The sequence below is a fragment of the Prunus dulcis genome, chromosome 1 (assembly GCF_902201215.1).
Source record: "Prunus dulcis chromosome 1, ALMONDv2, whole genome shotgun sequence".
Classification (NCBI taxonomy): Eukaryota; Viridiplantae; Streptophyta; class Magnoliopsida; order Rosales; family Rosaceae; genus Prunus; species Prunus dulcis.
In genome coordinates, this window is record NC_047650.1 from 26,247,685 (window position 1) to 26,265,562 (window position 17,878).

The window sequence follows — 17,878 nt, forward strand, 5'->3', positions numbered from 1 at the left end:
AGATCATTGATTTTGTATCCTTTATTTCATGATTGATTTGTAATGGATGGGTGATGATAGGATAATTACTTTTCCACCCTCTCCTCAACTCCTTGTAGTATTGATTTGTAAACTTGTGAGCAAAAACATTTTGGTTGGGTTTTTATAAATTTTGTACTTGCAAGTTGAGAAAGTGAAGATTTTCTGCTACAAATATCATCATATAATACTGAAATTATAATTGCCAAAAGTTTGCATCTTTTATGTTTGTTGTTTACACAGTCATTCACTATTAAAATACTCAAATAGGCAAACGGGTCTACTTTAGTGGAAAAATGACTTGATTTGCAGACTAGTGATCTTTAAGTTCGAATCTCCATGACACCGTGGTAGTATGTGCGAGAAAATCTCCATCCTCATGTAGTTTAAACTATCGATTGTTCTAAAAACAACACTCAAATAAAGTCTTCAAAAGAAACTTATTTTTAAGCTGTTATATGGACTGAGATGAATCTAACTATGTTCATGACGGGTTTTAGTTGGACGTGGGCTCTCTTTCTAATTGAATTAGGGTCATAAAAATCATAACAATGTAGCAACTCTGAAGCAAGAGATTGGGATTTTTTTTATTGGTGAGAAATTAGTGTCCAAAAAGCATTAAGCCCACCCTACATTGGTTTCTATCCAGTTTTCGGTCCAAAAGGCACTAGGCCCAAATATATGTTTGAGCCCAAAATGACCGAGTTTGTGTACCCAGTGAGTCAACTCAACTCAATTTGGTGGTTCTGTTCTGCTCTATCAGAAAAAAAGAAAAAGTTTCTGATTCCATGATTTTCCAGTTTAGCCATCTGATCTTTGATAAAGACCACATCCTTCTTCACTCAGAGCCTCACTGTCAAGAACCCTCCAAAACCCACTTCTCAATTCAAAGGTAAGCCTCTTCCTCTTCTGTCTCTCCCGCGCTCTCTCTTCACCGGTAGAAATGCAGAACACATATTTTAGCTCAAGTATGTGCTCTGTTAGAACTCAAGGGTCTCTTTCTTATTCCTTCAATGACTATTCTTACTTACTAAATGAAAGATTTGACAGAAACCCAATTCATTCATCAACATTATCATCATCAAAATCATGTTGTTGTACTTGTTGTGCATTGTCAACTCATAGAGTGCCCATAAACCCTTGTTACTTGTATGGGTTGAGGCAATCCACCCTGCTTCAATGGTCAGCTTGCAGAAGGTTGATCTTGGGCGGCAGGGACCGGTACAATTACCGGGTTCAGGAACAGAGTCCTGACTGGGGTTGTTATGAGCGCCCTTGCTCCCTTATGGAGAGGAATGTTTATAGTAGACGTGGTAGAAGAAGAAAAGGAAGCTGTTGTAGGGCTGATGGGGAAGGAGAGGGTGAACTTTACAATTCGGGTGATCTCGATGATGCCGAGGCTATGCTCAGTTTGTTGAGTGAGGTAGTGGGCGAGGAGTGTTTTCGTAGAGAGAGAAATGGGTTTTCATTTAAGATAGTAGAACTGGAGGGTAGGAGGCGTTTGAGTGGTAGAGAGAGAAGTTCATCTAAGAGAGTAGAAGAAGAGAGTAGGGGGAGTTTGAGTGGTAGTGAGAGAAAAGTGAATTCATCGAAGAGAGTAGAAGAGGAGAGTAGGAGGAGTTTGAGTGGTAGAGAGAGAAATGCGATTTCATCTAAGAGAGTAGAAGAGGAGAGTAGGAGGAGTTTGAGTGGTAGAGAGAGAAATGCGATTTCATCTAAGAGAGTAGAAGCAGAGAAGAGGAGTTTTGGTGGTAGAGAGAAAAATGGGAGTTCATCAAAGGGAGTGCAAGTGGAGATTGAAGGAAACAATAGTAGTGAGTGTAACAGTGGGAAGAAGAAAAATGATGGTAGGTTGAGTTCTTCGGAGAGTAATTCGAAGCGCCAATTTGAATCGGCCACAATTGATTTGAGTGAAGGAGATTCTAGACAGAAAGAAGAGAGGGGAATGTTTTTGAGAAGTGAAAATCTTAGGGGAAGGAAAGGGGGTTCTAGTTCATCTTATTACTCCTTTTCATCTTCAGGCGATTTTGAGATAGATTTTCAGGATAAGCATGGCCTCCTTGAGGAACCTGCTTCAAGTGTGTACAAGGATTCAGAATGTGATAGATTTGATGAGCAGGTCAGTGAAGAGTACAGGAAGCATAGAGATGATTCTGATGGAAATGGAGAAATAACAAGACAAACAAATACTGCAGTTGAGGGTGGTGTTACATGGGATTGGAGGAAGAAGACAGAAAAGAAGCTAACAGAAGTAGTGGCTGAAGAAACACAGGCTGATTGGAAATCCTCAGAAATGCATTCAAGAGTGATGAAGACCAAGCAACATGAGTTAGGAAAGGCCTCTGGATCCCACAAGCAATTTGATGATGAGCAAGAGACTTCATATTTGACTAAGGCAACAAAAGAACAATACAGTCAAACAGAGAACCAAGTTGGTGGTGTGCCTGAATCTAGAAGAAAATTCCAAGAACACAATGAACTATCAGAGATTTGTAGAAATTCTGTTGAAACAACTTCCTGGTCCCCGAAGAGACCCACGCAAAGGGAAAACCTAGGGATAGCTACAAACTTAGTGCAGGACACAAAAGATGAACATTACAAGACAGCTGGCAATATCAATAAAAAAGAAGATTTAAACAGAGACAACCAAAAGCTCTCAAGAGTTTCGCAAGTTCGAGTTGCTGACGCTGAAAGGACGTCCAATTGGCAGGGGCAGTCTGATACAAGGGGGATTTACCAGGAAGAAAACACAAATGTGTTGCTGAGTTCAGTAAATCAGATAGAAGTGCAACACCACCAAATAGACCAGCAGATCATTGGATGTGTCAACTTGGGAAGAAAGCCCCAACAAGTCACTGACATATCAGAAATTTGTGACAGTGGTGTTGAAACGGCCAACATTATTCAACCTGAAATTAGAATTAAGAATCAGGCAGAGCGTTCAAACTTGGTTCCTGCTTCAAGTGGAGAGTCGTCAGAGCCATACTCAGGAATGGATGAGAAAGCATTTCAGAGGATTCAATCCAGAAAAGGAACTGATGATGTTACTGAAATGCCACTGGTCCGTGCTAGTAATAAAGAGAGAAATACCAATGCTCAAAGAATCTCTAAGAAGAGAACTATCAATCAAGGAAGTGATATAGCATCAGCTGCTACATCATTTGAGGAAACAAGACAGAGAAATAATGAAACTGATGAAACGCTCATGCAAGTTAAACCCAGAAAGGAGGCCCAAAGTTCTACAGGATTATCTAATTTTTATGAAAAAGACTCAGAAGGAGCCTCTAGTTTCCAAGCATCTTTGAGTACGGTTTCCCAAGCTAGAATACAACCTGATGATGTTGTGGGGAATAAGAGAAGCCCACAGGCAATGCTATTGCCTCCCCCTTCTCAATTGATAGCTAGAGGATCGCCGCACATTGAGTCAACAAGTGGGATGGCAACTCAGGAGGTTTCCGGAGAAATTTCAGAAAGTGGTTCTCCAGCCTTGTGTACTCATTCAGGGAAACAAACTTCAGCTTTGCACCAAGAATCACACACTGGAAGTGGAAATGCCGAGACAGAAGCGGAAATTGAATACCTCATTCCTGAAGATGCTTTGGGTTCAGCTTATCGTTTGGAGAAATCATCTTCACAGTTTCTGGGGGATTTCATTGAGAGTGTGAGGTATGGCGTATCAACTTCTGAAAACCAGAATGAGACAGTTTCTGAACCAAGATTAGTATATGGGGGCGAGGAGGAGGGGCAAAGTACTTCAGCTTTGCTCCAAGAATCAGGCAGTGGAAATGGAAACCCTGGGACTCCAGGGGAGATTTTATACCTCATTAATCCGGAAGATGCTTTAAATTCAGCTCATCGTTTGGAGAAATCATCTTCACAGTTTGTTGGGGAGTTTTCTGAGAAAGTGAGGCATGAAGTCTCAACTTCTAAAAATCAGAATGTGAATACAGTTTCTGAAGAAAAATTGGTGCATGGAGATGAGAAGTATGGGCAAAGGAATTCAAGTCAAAATGGATCTCAAGACTTGCAGAAGAAGAAGAATGACTCAAGGCGTTCATCTGGAGGTTCTGGAACCAAGGGGCCTTCAGATGAAATGTGGGATGTAACAGACCCATCTGTTCTTAGAACCCCCATGGCAGAAAAATCAGAGGTCACTACAACAAGTGGGAATGCCATTGTCAAGAGAACTGGCAGGTCTGTATGGAATATTGTTGCAGATATATTAAGGCTGAGGTGGAGTTCGAATGCTGAAACCGCTCGTTCTGCTGGGAAATCAGGTGGAAGGATTTCATCAAATGAATCTGCAAGTAGTGAGGCATGGTTTTCTGGCCGTGAGCCTGAAGACAACAATGAAAAGAACGCAAAAGGGGATCAAGACATGCAACCAGAACCCACCTCTGATCAGCTGCAACCAGGTAAATCATTTTCTCAAAGTGAAGGAGGAGTGTCTGGCATAATGAGAACCAAGGACAAGGTAAGATATCCTGAAGCAGGTACACCATCGTCTCCCATTAAAGACGACAGTGGGCTGACATCAACAGCCGCTTCCGTGTCTTCTGGTGAGGAAACTTTGGGTTCAAAAGAGAATCAAAAGAGTTCTCAAGGTTCTTCTTCTGGTATTAAAAAAGTGGAATCATCGCAACCACTAATTGCAAGTGGCATAAGGTCTCCTGTTGTGGAAGAAATTTCAAATCCAGGTATCACTGTGTCTGCAAGTGGTTCAACGAAGCACATGGACCAATTTGGTAGTCAAAAGTTAAATGAAGTATCGGACAATGTGCAAATGGGTGGGGAATTGAAACAAAGGAAGCTTCAGAGGAATAAGCAAGTCCTGAGAGACAGATTTGATGAATGGGAAGACGCGTATACGCTTGAAATTGAACAGAGAAAAACTGATGAAATGTTTATGAGAGAAGCACTGCTCGAAGCTAAGAAGGCTGCTGATACTTGGGAAGTGCCTGTTGGGGCCGTACTGGTACAACATGGGAAGATTATTGCACGTGGATGTAACCTGTGAGTTTTATGAGCTTATATGTATGCTTTATAATTAAATGTTTTCTTCTGGATATTTACACTGATGTGTTCATTAGAGTGGAAGAATTACGGGATTCAACAGCCCACGCAGAGATGATATGCATACGAGAGGCTTCAAACCTTCTTCGGACATGGAGGCTTGCGGTAATTTTTCTATTATTTAGTAATTAGTATCCACTTTTATTCCAATATACATATATGCATGTACGTGTGTATATTCATTCTGATGATTTCCTGCTGTTCTTTTTTCTTTTGAGCAACTGTGACTAGTTCTGATTGGACCTATTCTACAATCATGTTTTTTCTCCCTCCCCCTTAAATCAATTATAGAAAACGTGGAAGTGATTGTTTTGGAATTATTTTGTATATAATTCAAGTTACTGCTTCCTGATAAATGAAGCAATGTCATAGCACCATGTCTTGACTTAAATTTTGTTTTCCGAACTCATAGGATAGTACACTATATGTAACCCTTGAACCATGCCCTATGTGTGCTGGAGCAATTCTCCAAGCGAGAATCGACACTGTTGTGTGGGGAGCTCCCAATAAGCTTCTTGGAGCTGATGGCAGCTGGATAAGGTATGCAAATTTTGTACTTCTTCATAGGTCATAGCCTGTTCTTTGTCCTAGATATATCTGATATTAGTGTTATTCATCTTTAAGCTTTATCAGAGGCTGGCCTTTGTTCTTCAATTGTTCCATCGAAACTACTTTTACATGTACCACATTTTAAGATGAAATAGTGCCTTATCTGGTCAACATGTAAACAATACTTGCAGACTTTTTCCGGATGGGAGGGGAGGAAATGGCTCGGAACAGTCAGACAAGCCAGCTGCTCCCGTCCACCCATTCCACCCAAAGATGAACATCCGACGAGGTGTGTTGGCATCAGAATGTGCAGATATAATGAAGCAGTTCTTCCAGCTGAGAAGAAAAAAGAAAGAAAAGCAAGCAGACCCACCAGCACCGCCCGCACGTCAGCCTGTTTCTCACCATCCATCAAAGTTACTTACAAAGATGCATGACATTTTCCATATAATGTTCTGTTTGTGATGGATAGTTCAAAACCGACAATTTGATCATAAATGTACAAATCTCTATTGAAGTTTTGTCCGTCCCGTAGATAAAATTGTTCTCTCTTATACTCTCATAAGCGTACGCACGTTCTCACAAAGCCCATTTCTTAATCCCTGCCGCATGGAAACTACACCTGTTCTTATGGGTTTTCTGGTTTCAGCCAAGATAATCGTAGAACAGTATTCGTATGCGTCATTAAAGCCCAATTGTAGTCCAAATTCTTCGCATAACTAAACATTCATAATGTCTAAGAATTAATAAGAATAGTAACTCACTTAAATTTAATAAAATGATAATGTGGCTAATATAAAGGTCTATATATGACACTCTAATTATAAAATTTCGCTAATGTTTTAAGGGGATGACTATAGATCTTTGTTTGGGAAGCAAAATGACTATTGATCTGTTTGGGTGATTCAGTGGAGTTGGGTTCTGCTCTAGCTTTTCAAATCCTCTCCATCAACAATAAAAAAAACCGCTCTTCGCGAAAAATTATTGCGTAATATTAGAATACGGCTATGTGATATAACCAGTCCATGGCTCCTTTCTTTAAATTTTACGCACATAATGTGACAATGTTCATGTCATTAGAATTTATGAGTTAGATTAGTGGTAAATGGCGGTTGGTGCTTAATCACATAACGTCCCCTGCCTGGTGCAGTTGCATCAACAATTCAATCTTTCATGAGCATACCGGCCCACCAGACGGTGATTCCAACCTCTCACCAGCGGCTTCAAATGCAATTTGACACTACCAGTGAGAGATCATTAATTGAATAATAAACTAATAACTAAATGCCTTGTTATCATTATTTTTACTTGACCGTGTAATTAAAAGAAGGGCATTGAGGAAGCGTTCGTTCATGAGAGGAGCCAGGACCTTGCTTTCGAAAAAGGTTGATGTGTACAGCTTACCAGAGCTAAGGTTTGCTGTTAAGATCAACAAAAGTGTAGGTAGACGTTTCTTCTAATTGTTGCATGCATCATTCACCTCACTGTGTATCTTGTGCTTTTCTATTTTGTTGCTATTTGTGCCACGAGAATTTTGTAGCAATTGAATACTGCAAACAAAACAATAATTTCTTTGTCAACTTCTCAGGCTTTATTTTCAGGCTAAGGCACTGCCCACCTCAAGTTCAGGTTTAAGATTAATAGGATGGGACCATCTAGTGAGGCCGGGGATATCTTCATCATTCACAACCACCTTGCTCGCCAAATGATTAGAAGAGAAGTTCCAATCACATGAAAATTACATCTCTCCCTTCAAGTTTTCACCAAACGTTTCTTTCACCTGCTGCGTTTGTTTAATTCTCAAAACCCAATATATAACCTCCAATTCTTCTTACTATCATCCACCCTTACAAAAATGGCTTCAATTGTCTTGGCTTTCGTTCTAAGTTGTCTTAGCTTTCTACTAGTCCATACCAATGCACAAACACCGGCAGCTGCACCCTCTACTCTGCCGGCTGCAACGCCCCCACCTACCACCACACCAGCTGCCCCGGCTACTTTGCCAACAACAACTCCACCAACTTCTGCTGCATCACCAACTGCAGCAACACAACCACCTGTAAACGCAGCAGCAACCCCACCCACAACCACACCTACGTCACCATCCCCTAAGGTTGCACCAGCCACAAGCCCAACAGTCCCACCCCCACTACCACAAAGTCCACCTGTCTCAACTCCATCACAGCCACCAGCACTACCGCCACCATCACCCGTTTCACCACCACCACTGCCACCTCCTGTACCAGCACCAATTCAAGCACCACCAGCACCAGCTCCTGTTAAAGAGACACCAGCACCAGCACCAGCTAAGGTAGCACCAGTGCCCTCACCATCAAAACCACCCCCAGCACCAGCTCCAGCACCAGTTCTTGTGCCACCAGCTGCAGCACCAGTGCTAGTACCGTCAACTGCTCCTGCTCCACCCAAACACAGGAGGCACAAGCACAAGCACAGGAGGCATCATCATGCACCAGCACCTGCACCAACTGTACTAAGCCCCCCAGCACCACCTACTACAGTGACAGATACAGAGGAGACAACACCGGCACCATCACCCAGTTTGAATTTGGTAAGTTCTTAATTCTTTCTTAGAAATGCTGACCCAAGAACCCCATATTTGCATGCACTGTGAACTCAATTTTTATTAATATTACTGAAAAAAAATAAAAAATTGGATTACCCTTCATCTTTTTTGTCTCATAGAATGGAGGAAATGCACTGCACCAGAAAGGAGGGATATCGGGAATGTGGGTTACAACTGGATTAGCAATTGCTATACTGCTGGCAATGAGAAGCTAAAGTTCTTACTGATCTTAGACAATGGACTGTGAATTTATTCGTATATTGCAAGAAGATTTTTTGAGAAGAAGGTGTATTGCAAGAAAATGATTATTCCAGATGTAGGAATGAATAATGCAAAAGATGAACCATCAATATTAGCATTTTTGTATTTACTTCGTGTTCAATATTTCAAGGGAGATGATTTTTGGATTCCAACAACCATCCATAACTTAACAAGAAAGACAACTCAAACAAGCATGCAAAATGAATTCAAAGCCAGATCAAACTTTATCCGTATCTGTGTCCACATCGATATCCTTCCTTAAGTCATACTCAACCACAAGGCCAAGATTATCAACTAATTTGTGATGCTTGAGACACCCTGCACACTGATGAGAAGAAGTGCTAATCGGTCAGATAAACGAAAAGAAATTTCTTACTTTTCAATTAAGAGAACTAGAATCAACTTTGAAATGACCATTTAAATAATCCTATGAATTTATATATGTTTTTTCTTTTTTTGGTTTGACATAACGAATAAATAAAAATGTATCTCAATAAGAAAAGAATTGACAGAATTTAAACTTTAGAAAAGGTTTCACAGGTTCATCATTAGCAGGAACAGACCACACAGAATCTTATATCAATCAACAAGATGAGTAAATACCTGTACGTAAATAAGCCCCCGCTCATAGGCCAATCGATTCACGAACCTATCTGTTCTTTCACCGCACAAATCACAAGTAAATTTTACAAGCAAGCTTCTTCTTGGGAGTTGTATATCAATAGTAGCATCCTTTTGGAGAGCATGCAGGAAACAGAACCGAGTTAAAGAAGAAAGTAAAGACATTCAAGCAACAGCAAAATACACACATTGAAATGATAACACGTCACATTGGCCTCAAAACTTTCTGAGCATTTTTATTTAATCCTACCGATGCAATTATCTATTCACAGATAATTTAGAACCAAATCTTGAAATTAGACCAAAAGCAATACCCTTTTTTCGGATAAATTACCACAAGCAATAGTAAATCAACGACATAAAAAAAAAGACAACGAATTTATAAAATTAAAGTAGAATCACATCATTATTATACCGTATTCGGAATGTTCTGTTCCAATTCTCCGCCTGTTTCAAAATTGCCATTCAACAGTCCAGAAACAGCCAGTACCTTATAGGCACGCTTTGGCGCTACAGCGGCCGTATAGGAAATTCTTGAGCTGAAACCAAAGTTTTAAAGAGTTATATAGATTGGCATAAAAGTTTTATAGTCGAAGAAAGAAGAAAAATTGAAAGGAACCCAGATAAGGAAACTCACCAGAGAGGGTTTTGTACCTGGGTTAAGGACCTGGAGAGGCCGATGACAGGGCTTGTCTCGGAAGAAGAAAAGGGTCTGAAAAAGTTGGGATGAAGAAGGGCTTTAATGGGTTTATGAGAATTAGTTATTGGAGACGAGAGAGAAGGGCGGGCTGGAGATAAACCCCAGGCAGTTGGTGTTGCCGCCATGGGTGTGACTCTGTATACTGCCGTTGCAAGAATGAAATTGGGTTTTGGAGCTCTCTATTATTTTCAATTTTTTGAGAATCAATTTGGGGTTTTTGCGACGTGTTATATGGCAAATGCTGCTGAGTGGCAAAAGCTGGTGAGTTGGGCCGCCAACGGTCCAATTTATAAACTTTTTCGAAACCCAAATTTTGAGATTATCCAAATTACCCCTAACCTTATATCATACCACATTAGGATTTTACTCTGAATATTGAAACCCTAAAACTCACAAATTAAGGAAAGACAACAAACGATTTTGTTGGTGATGATATAATTCAATACTCAATTTTAGCAATTAGTGAACTCAACTCAACTGTGTACTAATAATGTATTTGCAATTTGCATAATTTTCTTTTCATTGATGAAGGAGATTGTTGTATACAAGTATGAACAAATGTTCCCCAAAATCCACCGAACAAAAAGAGATTACAGTTGATGTCTTGTTTGTTATATCAACTTGAATGAGCTCAACAAGGTTCCTCTTGGATACATTTGTTCTGAAAACGCCTAAATCACCAATGACCACCCCGCATCAAATTTTATATGCAACTGTTGCCAATGGGGCATCAGTCTTGTTCATCCACTTCATGGAAAGGCAGTGGCACTGTTTTAACTGCTCTAAACTTGCCTGCATTATTTAGATGCTCATTCTCCAACCTGGACCATTTGGAACAAATTGTTCATTAGGTTAGAGCTATTGCACATGAAAATGAAAAGGGTTTTTTTAAATTTCAGTTTCATGTCAAGTTCTGCTTCTATATGGCTGCACATGTAGACTGATATAAGAATAAGAATCATGGGATTTGAGTAGTTACCTGTAAAAGTTCCACAGCCCTCTTCTGATGACTTCAAGGGCGGCTAAAAATAGCCCAGTTACCCTGTAGTCCACATGTCCAAAACTTGAATGGAGAACAGTTTGCAACCAAGCTAGCCTGAGAATAAGGTTCAATCCCTGCATAGCATCCAAAATATTGGTCAACATCAGATTTTCAAACTGTCAAATTGACAAGACCTAAACTGTAACCTAGAAACAAAACAGAAAATTTGCTTCTGTGATGTGTGCATAGCCTCAGACAACATCTAATTCTTTGCTGGCATATTGTCTTCTGTGAATTAGAGTGGGAATCTGATCTGCTCTTATAATGGCATTATCAGTATTTTGTTTGGAGAATATGTCCATCGAATTTATGATCATATCTATCTTGACCATTTGCTAGATGCTAATATCAATCAAGTAGTTGGATAATTGGTTTCTAATTCTGTCAGAGACTAGCTTTGGGTGCCAATTGTATGCCAATGGTCCATAGACTCTTGAAAGTTCCCTGAAGTGAAAAGGAGAGAGGGAGGGCCATGACATATACCATTGAGATGTAGTAAATGATCTTTCTGCGAAGCATTAATTCATTCCTAAGCAAAGGATTCTTGGAATTCATTTGTAGCAAACCCCAATCCTTTACAAAGTCCCAATACAATTGGTACACTGTTGCAAAAGTCGACATGATCACAACAAGACAGAGCCATCCAATATTCCTTTCTTTCTCATAAGCTACTTTAGCTCCTGCTGCTAACATTGCTGATACATACTTGCCTAGATTGACAAGGTGGCTTGTCTGTCCCTCATCGAACCACCGCCTAGCACACTGTAAACCGAATTAAGCAAAAATCTTGGTCATAAATGTTTTAAGTTAGTTGAAGAAAAAACACAATAAAGATCAAAGCAAAGAAAAATATAGAGTAGTAGTTTACCTGCATTGCTCTCCAGTAATAGGGCAGAAAGGACACAGCATAAGCAAGATCTCGGTAATTCTTGACCCTCATGCAATAGTCATAGTCCTGAGTCTTGTAGCTCCCAGTTATGTAATAGCATGCCACATACTCAAGGTTCCTAAGCATCGGAACCTGTTGAATAGAATCAATTTGTTGTTATGATAAATCAGAAAAGATTATGATTTAAAAACTCCAGTAAACAATAGTTCGAATTTTTTATTCGCTTAAGGGAAAAAAAAAGAGTAATTCTTAAGTGCTCATCAATACCTGACTACAAAGTTGATCTGCCATGAAGAAGTCCAGCATGACAACCTGCAGATAGCAAACACAAATAAATTAGAAATATGATTTGATTGGTCTAATATGTTTTCAGCTATTAATTGGATGTTGGGGATATGCAGTACCTTGTACAGAGGTGACAAAATGATATTTCTTATCACACGAAGAAAACGGAAACGGCTTGATTGGTAAATGATATTGAAGGGGCACACAAGTAATAGTAGAAACATCTGCACATTCAGAAGAAAGTTAAATACCTGGTGACTAATTATTCTAAAATGTAGGCATACGTAAGAAAGATTAAGAGGTATGCAATTTCTAATTATTATGTCATGAGTTCAAGTAATTACCAATAAAAGCAGACCAGGGATTGCTTGAACTTGGTTGTGTGAATAGCCTTTTGTTAGCAATGACAAATGAACAAACATGACCCCCACTACAACAGTCAATGAGGTGGTGCAGATCAAGAACACATCTCTGTACTTTAGCTCCTTTGTTGGGGACAGTTCAAAGATGAAACTATAATTTATACGAGTCTTTCTCCATGCAAAAATGTTGCAACCATATAGGAAGAAGTGTAGAAACAGAAGGCTGAACATGCTGCAAAAAAGAAAAAATGTTTGTTTTTTAGCCCCCTTGTTTACATGTTGCGTCTTTAAGACTTGTTCAGGTATGGTGCTAAAGAAATGAATAGCTGCAACACTTGCCTAAGTACAGGGTAGGCAGTTTCCATGTAGACTGATTTTGGCTGCCGTCTGTAGAACCCCATAATATGAGCCATAATGACATATCCGGCAAAGAGCGCGATAAAACACCCGGTAAATAAACCTGATGGTTATAACCAAAGAAGATAAAGTCACTTGTTGTGCAATATGTTGCAGTTAAAATCAGATGCAGCAAATTGCTCAAATTAGAATCTGTGTCATGGTTCAATTTGTAGTCAATTAAGGTAAAGGGAACATCCTTATCAGCTTCACATGTCATGTATGAGCAGAAGGGTTAGAATCTTATGCTACATATCTTTTAAGTTCCACACTTGTTTTCTGATAGGCAAGAATGAAAGATCCCGCTACCAATTTTACCACTTGATGATATGATATTTACTTCATAGATGTGTGCAGGGCATAGTAATTAGACCAACATGGGTACTTAGCAGTGTACATGCTCTTCTAGTTTGGCACCGCACTAAGGAAACAAAATATTGCTGCCCTCTAGGAGTTGATGGCCCTTTTAGGGTTCTACCTTTGTACAATAAAAAAATTGTCCCAAAGATAACAGTGACATAGCAGGGGACCTGTGCTTTATTGCCCACCCAGGAAAGGTGAACTAGGCACAGCCTCGTGTTTCAAAGCTTAGTGGCCTAATGGGTCCTTTCTTTGGTTTCTTAAATCTTGTACGGCCCCAAAATGAACAAACTTTAAGCTCCCCAGCAAAAGATTTGTAAAGGAAAACCACTTGGGTACTTTAATTTATGATTAAAATAATGTTCATCATTCCCAGTTTGTTGTAAACTGGCATGGACTTACCAATGAAGAATGTTACAGAGTGCGATTCTTTACGCTGGGTCGGTTTCAGGTATTTCATGGCCTTTCTTCTGTCTTCTTCAGCAAAGTGTTTGATAAATAGTTCCTCAACTTCATCTGCTAAATTCATCACCTGTCATTTTTGAAACTTATAAGCATAATACTATTGGCTGCCAAAGTTACTTTAATTTCCAGTTCATGTGTCAGACTCAGACAAGCATATCTGAGTTTGATTATATGAATATAATGGCATCCATTGTGCAGTCATGAACTATAAGAATCAATGGCCACTTGACATTGTCGGCAAATATTTGGATGAAAGGATAGTTGGTGGCCAACATTTGAACATGATCCAATCATAATATCATCCAAAATTGTTCTTTACTTAACATAGCTAGAGCATGATAGGAATTAGATTTTTTACTTGGTGGGTCTAAAACTTGGATCAGTCAAATACCTTATCCGAGCTGTTGAAATAGGAACTCTCAACCACTTTTAGGTAAATGGGAAGAACTTGTTTTCCAGTGACCTGAAAAAGAAAAGAAAAATCATTTTAATTACATACGCAAAACAAAAATTCAAAGTTTTAAAAAAGCTATAAAGTCACTCATTTTACTTACCTTGTCAAACTTCTTTAAAATCTTTATAAAAGCAAGCATGTTCAAGTTCCTGCAAATCATTAGTGTTGTGGACAACACGTAAGCTTCTCTGCCTCATCAAATTCCAATACGTAATAACTTCGAAATTGTTTATCTTTTGAAGTTAAGAAACAAAAAAAGTTAGACATCTAAAAGCTTTGAGGGTGATTGATACCTGTATGTTTTGAGATATCCCAAACCCTTATAGAGCTCAACAAAAGCTCCTCTAATCATCTTATCTGCATGATGCAACTTTTTTTTGTTGATATGCAGCTTACTGCCTTCTGCACTGCATTTCTTCGAGGACTGATTAACCAGATCTTCCCAGACCAAGTAACTGATTGCTGAGAAGGTACGCGATGGGGTTGTGAGAGGAATGTTTATCTTCAAGTTCTTCCCTTGGCAACTAAAAGAACGACTTGACATGGTTCTCAATTTCCCAATATCTTCACTTTTCGTTTGCATTGATTTTCCCAATTCACCTGATATTGACCCTTCTGAATATGGCACTTCATTTTTCTCCAAGTCCTCTGTGCTGATGTCTTGCAGCTCCTGTTCATGCTCTGTTTTGTCCTTAACAGAGTCCTCCTCTGTATCGAAGAAAATGATGTTTTTTAGTTTTTTTTAATGAGAAACAGATTATCAATTTTTGGTTCCATCAGTTTGGTCCAAAAAACTAACAACAAATTACTCTACTTCTACTCTAAGTGAAGATTTTGGTACTTGGCCTCAAGACATTTTGTTTAAGTACTGAATTAAAGCAAACTAGAAAAAATAAATATGCCAAAAAGTATAAGTAACATATGTAGTATGCATGAATGAACTCAGCTATGGAAGCATATGCAGAGCTTGCTCATTGTGATTGAAAATTAAGACAAATTTGAATATATACCAGATGAGAAGGAGCATGATATAGAGGCATCCTCCTTGGAATCCACTGCAGACGCTCCTTTGCTGCGCTGCTGCTTGAAAGCAGTTTTGAGCTGAATGAGTATATCCATCTGCTTCCTCAAGGACTCTCCTCTCTCCATGAACTCTTTCTCCTTTGTTCTGAAAAACTGGTTCACCTTGTTGAGCTGGAGGTCCAAGCGTGCAAAAAACTCTTTTGCAGCATCAGTGTCAGCAAACTGCTCTAGCAGCTCAGTTTCATACATGTCTCCCTTACTTGCTGATGAGGCAAGCTTCTTATGCACCTGGTACATACAAGACACACATTAATTAACAAATAATGAAATGCTTATTTAAAATTTAACAGAAATAAAAAATGAACATACATGAATGAGGTCATGTTCTCTATGTTGATGGCCAAATGGAGAGAACTTCCTTATAGATGTGAAGAGGGTATTGGACAAAGAGGTATTTTGGTGCTTAGAAGTTGGTGTGTTGTTGTTGTTGATGTTAGTGTTAAGGAGATGGATTTTTTTGAGGTCCTTCTTGAGTTGGCAGTAATCTACAAATGCATCTTTCCATTCAGGGACCAGCTGCCCTTCAAATTGCTTAGAGAACTTCACCATTTTCTCTCCTTGCGTGTTGTTGAGTTGTGATGAGAGAAAAGGAAGAGGTTCTGTTGCTGCTGCTGCACCTTGTGAGTGTTCAAAGGAAGGCCTTGGTGGCATTATTTATGGAGTTGGAAAAGGAAGGAACTTAGATTGATGTGCTTCGTACTGATGCTCAACAATAGCACATTCTAAAATATCCTATGCACTTGTACCATCATCCTATGCTTCCCCCACTTGGCCGGAAAGTTACCAAAAACCACCACCGGATTCTCTCTCTCTCTCTCTCTCTCTCTCTCTCGCAGCCAATTTGTGCTCATGAAGATTTTGAAAGGGTGGGAATTTAAAGTGGTAAGGAGGTGGGACCAAATCCAATTGAAAAATATATGAAAAAGAAGGGCCTCATAGGAGGGCATTGTCATTTAGGAAAATCAGCGAAGTTTGTTCCTTTTTCTTGGTGAGAGATTATGTAGTATATTTGCCTCCTAGTTTACCACCAAACCCTTTGTTCCACAACTAGTATGCATGAAATCAAAGGGTACTTTAGACACTTGGAAGTTGGAGGCAGTGCCCCGTAAGTAAAAGTCAAGAGCTGCTTATTTGTGAGATTGAAGCTTATTGGCCAAATTATTTACAAGCACACCAAGATCACCTCCAATTAGACCAGCCTGATTTCCACTAATTGAAGATAATTAAAAGCTTCAATTATTTTCCCTACCTCTTTCATTAGCCAATCTATACTTTTGTTTGCAGTATGAAAAGTAGAGACGGATCATATTAAATTAATATATGATGGTGCTGCATTAATTAGGCTCATACAAGATCACCAGGATCATAACAATTAGTTCATTAATACAACAGTAAAACTTGCAAAAACTAGCTACCTAAAAAAAATAAAAAATTCTCGCTTTTCACAATTACGCCTATTCTAACATGACATTTTATAATTTAAAAAATCTTCGAGTTTAATATTTTAAAAAAACTTCATGATGTACTTTCAAGTGAAAAAATTGTAACACACAAAGAACCAATTAGAATATGACAAGTGACTAATAGAGATTTTTTTTTTCTCTCCAAAAACAAGCTCTCTAAGCGATTTTGTATAAAATGTCATGTTAGAATAGGTCTATTTATGAAGGGGAGCTGATTTTACTGTTTTCTTTTGTCCACTTACACTCCCTTTGTTAGAAATTATATGTTCTCACTCATCTTTTGTCCACTTACAATCTCTTATTGGAAATTTTATGTCATAGTAAAAAGTTTTTTTTTTTTTTTTTTAAAGGAGAATGAAAATAAACAAGTATATAAACCTATTATGCAGATCGACCAACCTACATCTGCATATATGCTTATGGTACTATATATTCCACATAGAAAGGTGTTTGGATATCATTATTTCCAACAGATCCATATAAAAAGAATAGTGTGACATAATATACATAAAAAATATTAATTAAATTAGGCTAATTTCTAGTAGCCCTAGCTAGTCGGGCAATAGTGGTGAGAGGTTCTTGCATATATGATATATGTTGTTCTATTCCTTTGTTCTAAATCCACTCCATTTTGCCCAACTTGTCAACATGATCAGACCTTCCCACCAAAACTACACAACAAAAAATTATATAAAATAAAAATAAAATTTTTGTTTTATAAATAAATAAAAGAAGAAGAAGAAAAGAAAGAAACATCCGCAGCCGTTGCTGTGTTTTGGGGCCCTAGCTAGCTATTATCTTTTGTCATTTTTCTTCCAAGAAATGGACAACATCAACATTATAATTGTGGAAAATTGCCAGCGTGACTAAGAAAAGATACCCCCTCTTATTTTTTTTTCCTACATCCGTACAGTCACACTCATACACTCACACTTCCTTTTTTCTTGTCTTACGCAGAAACCAATATAAGTTTTGGTTTTTTTTTTTTTTTTTTTCTACTGCAGCTTATCTCAAAAATTAAAAAGAAAGAACACGTTAATATTCTTTCGTAGCCCAGAAAAAAAAAAAAAAAAAAGAGAAAAAAAAGGGCCTAATTCGGATTGAAAATTTGACAATATAATATGCTATACTGCGTAAAAGAATATTACCCTATGTATAACAGCTTTATTTTAGAACCTAGACATTGGTTAGGTACATATATTTCAGTGTGGAATTTCAGTTAAAGGGAGACGGAGAGGGAAAAAAGGAGAGCCATGAAATGTAAGGGTTTATT

At 38.6% G+C, this 17,878-nt stretch overlaps 4 protein-coding genes across 4 annotated transcripts; 2 read left to right on the forward strand and 2 right to left on the reverse strand.

Annotated features, from left to right (window-relative positions):
- Positions 1–750: 750 nt before the first annotated feature.
- LOC117613998 (tRNA(adenine(34)) deaminase, chloroplastic) lies at positions 751–6,165 on the forward strand. Its single transcript, XM_034342664.1, has 4 exons — positions 751–5,031; positions 5,109–5,196; positions 5,504–5,631; positions 5,832–6,165. The coding sequence occupies exons 1-4, from the start codon at positions 962–964 to the stop codon at positions 6,103–6,105; spliced, it is 4,560 nt and encodes a 1,519-aa protein (XP_034198555.1). The 5' UTR covers positions 751–961; the 3' UTR covers positions 6,106–6,165.
- Positions 6,166–7,457: 1,292 nt separating this feature from the next.
- Positions 7,458–8,599, forward strand: LOC117615999 (lysine-rich arabinogalactan protein 19). Its single transcript, XM_034345197.1, has 2 exons — positions 7,458–8,209; positions 8,344–8,599. Exons 1-2 carry the CDS (start codon positions 7,496–7,498, stop codon positions 8,437–8,439), a joined length of 810 nt encoding a protein of 269 aa, XP_034201088.1. The 5' UTR covers positions 7,458–7,495; the 3' UTR covers positions 8,440–8,599.
- Positions 8,564–10,066, reverse strand: LOC117616000. Its single transcript, XM_034345198.1, has 4 exons — positions 9,744–10,066; positions 9,522–9,645; positions 9,089–9,217; positions 8,564–8,810 (listed from the first exon to the last, which is right to left on the reverse strand). The coding sequence occupies exons 1-4, from the start codon at positions 9,929–9,931 to the stop codon at positions 8,703–8,705; spliced, it is 549 nt and encodes a 182-aa protein (XP_034201089.1). The 5' UTR covers positions 9,932–10,066; the 3' UTR covers positions 8,564–8,702.
- Positions 10,067–10,299: 233 nt separating this feature from the next.
- LOC117613997 (phosphate transporter PHO1 homolog 1) lies at positions 10,300–15,993 on the reverse strand. The gene is made up of 14 exons (XM_034342663.1): positions 15,452–15,993; positions 15,070–15,370; positions 14,353–14,767; positions 14,160–14,208; positions 13,997–14,068; positions 13,543–13,672; positions 12,724–12,844; positions 12,367–12,616; positions 12,142–12,246; positions 12,005–12,049; positions 11,717–11,869; positions 11,332–11,610; positions 10,786–10,922; positions 10,300–10,627 (listed from the first exon to the last, which is right to left on the reverse strand). Exons 1-14 carry the CDS (start codon positions 15,791–15,793, stop codon positions 10,537–10,539), a joined length of 2,490 nt encoding a protein of 829 aa, XP_034198554.1. The 5' UTR covers positions 15,794–15,993; the 3' UTR covers positions 10,300–10,536.
- Positions 15,994–17,878: the final 1,885 nt, after the last annotated feature.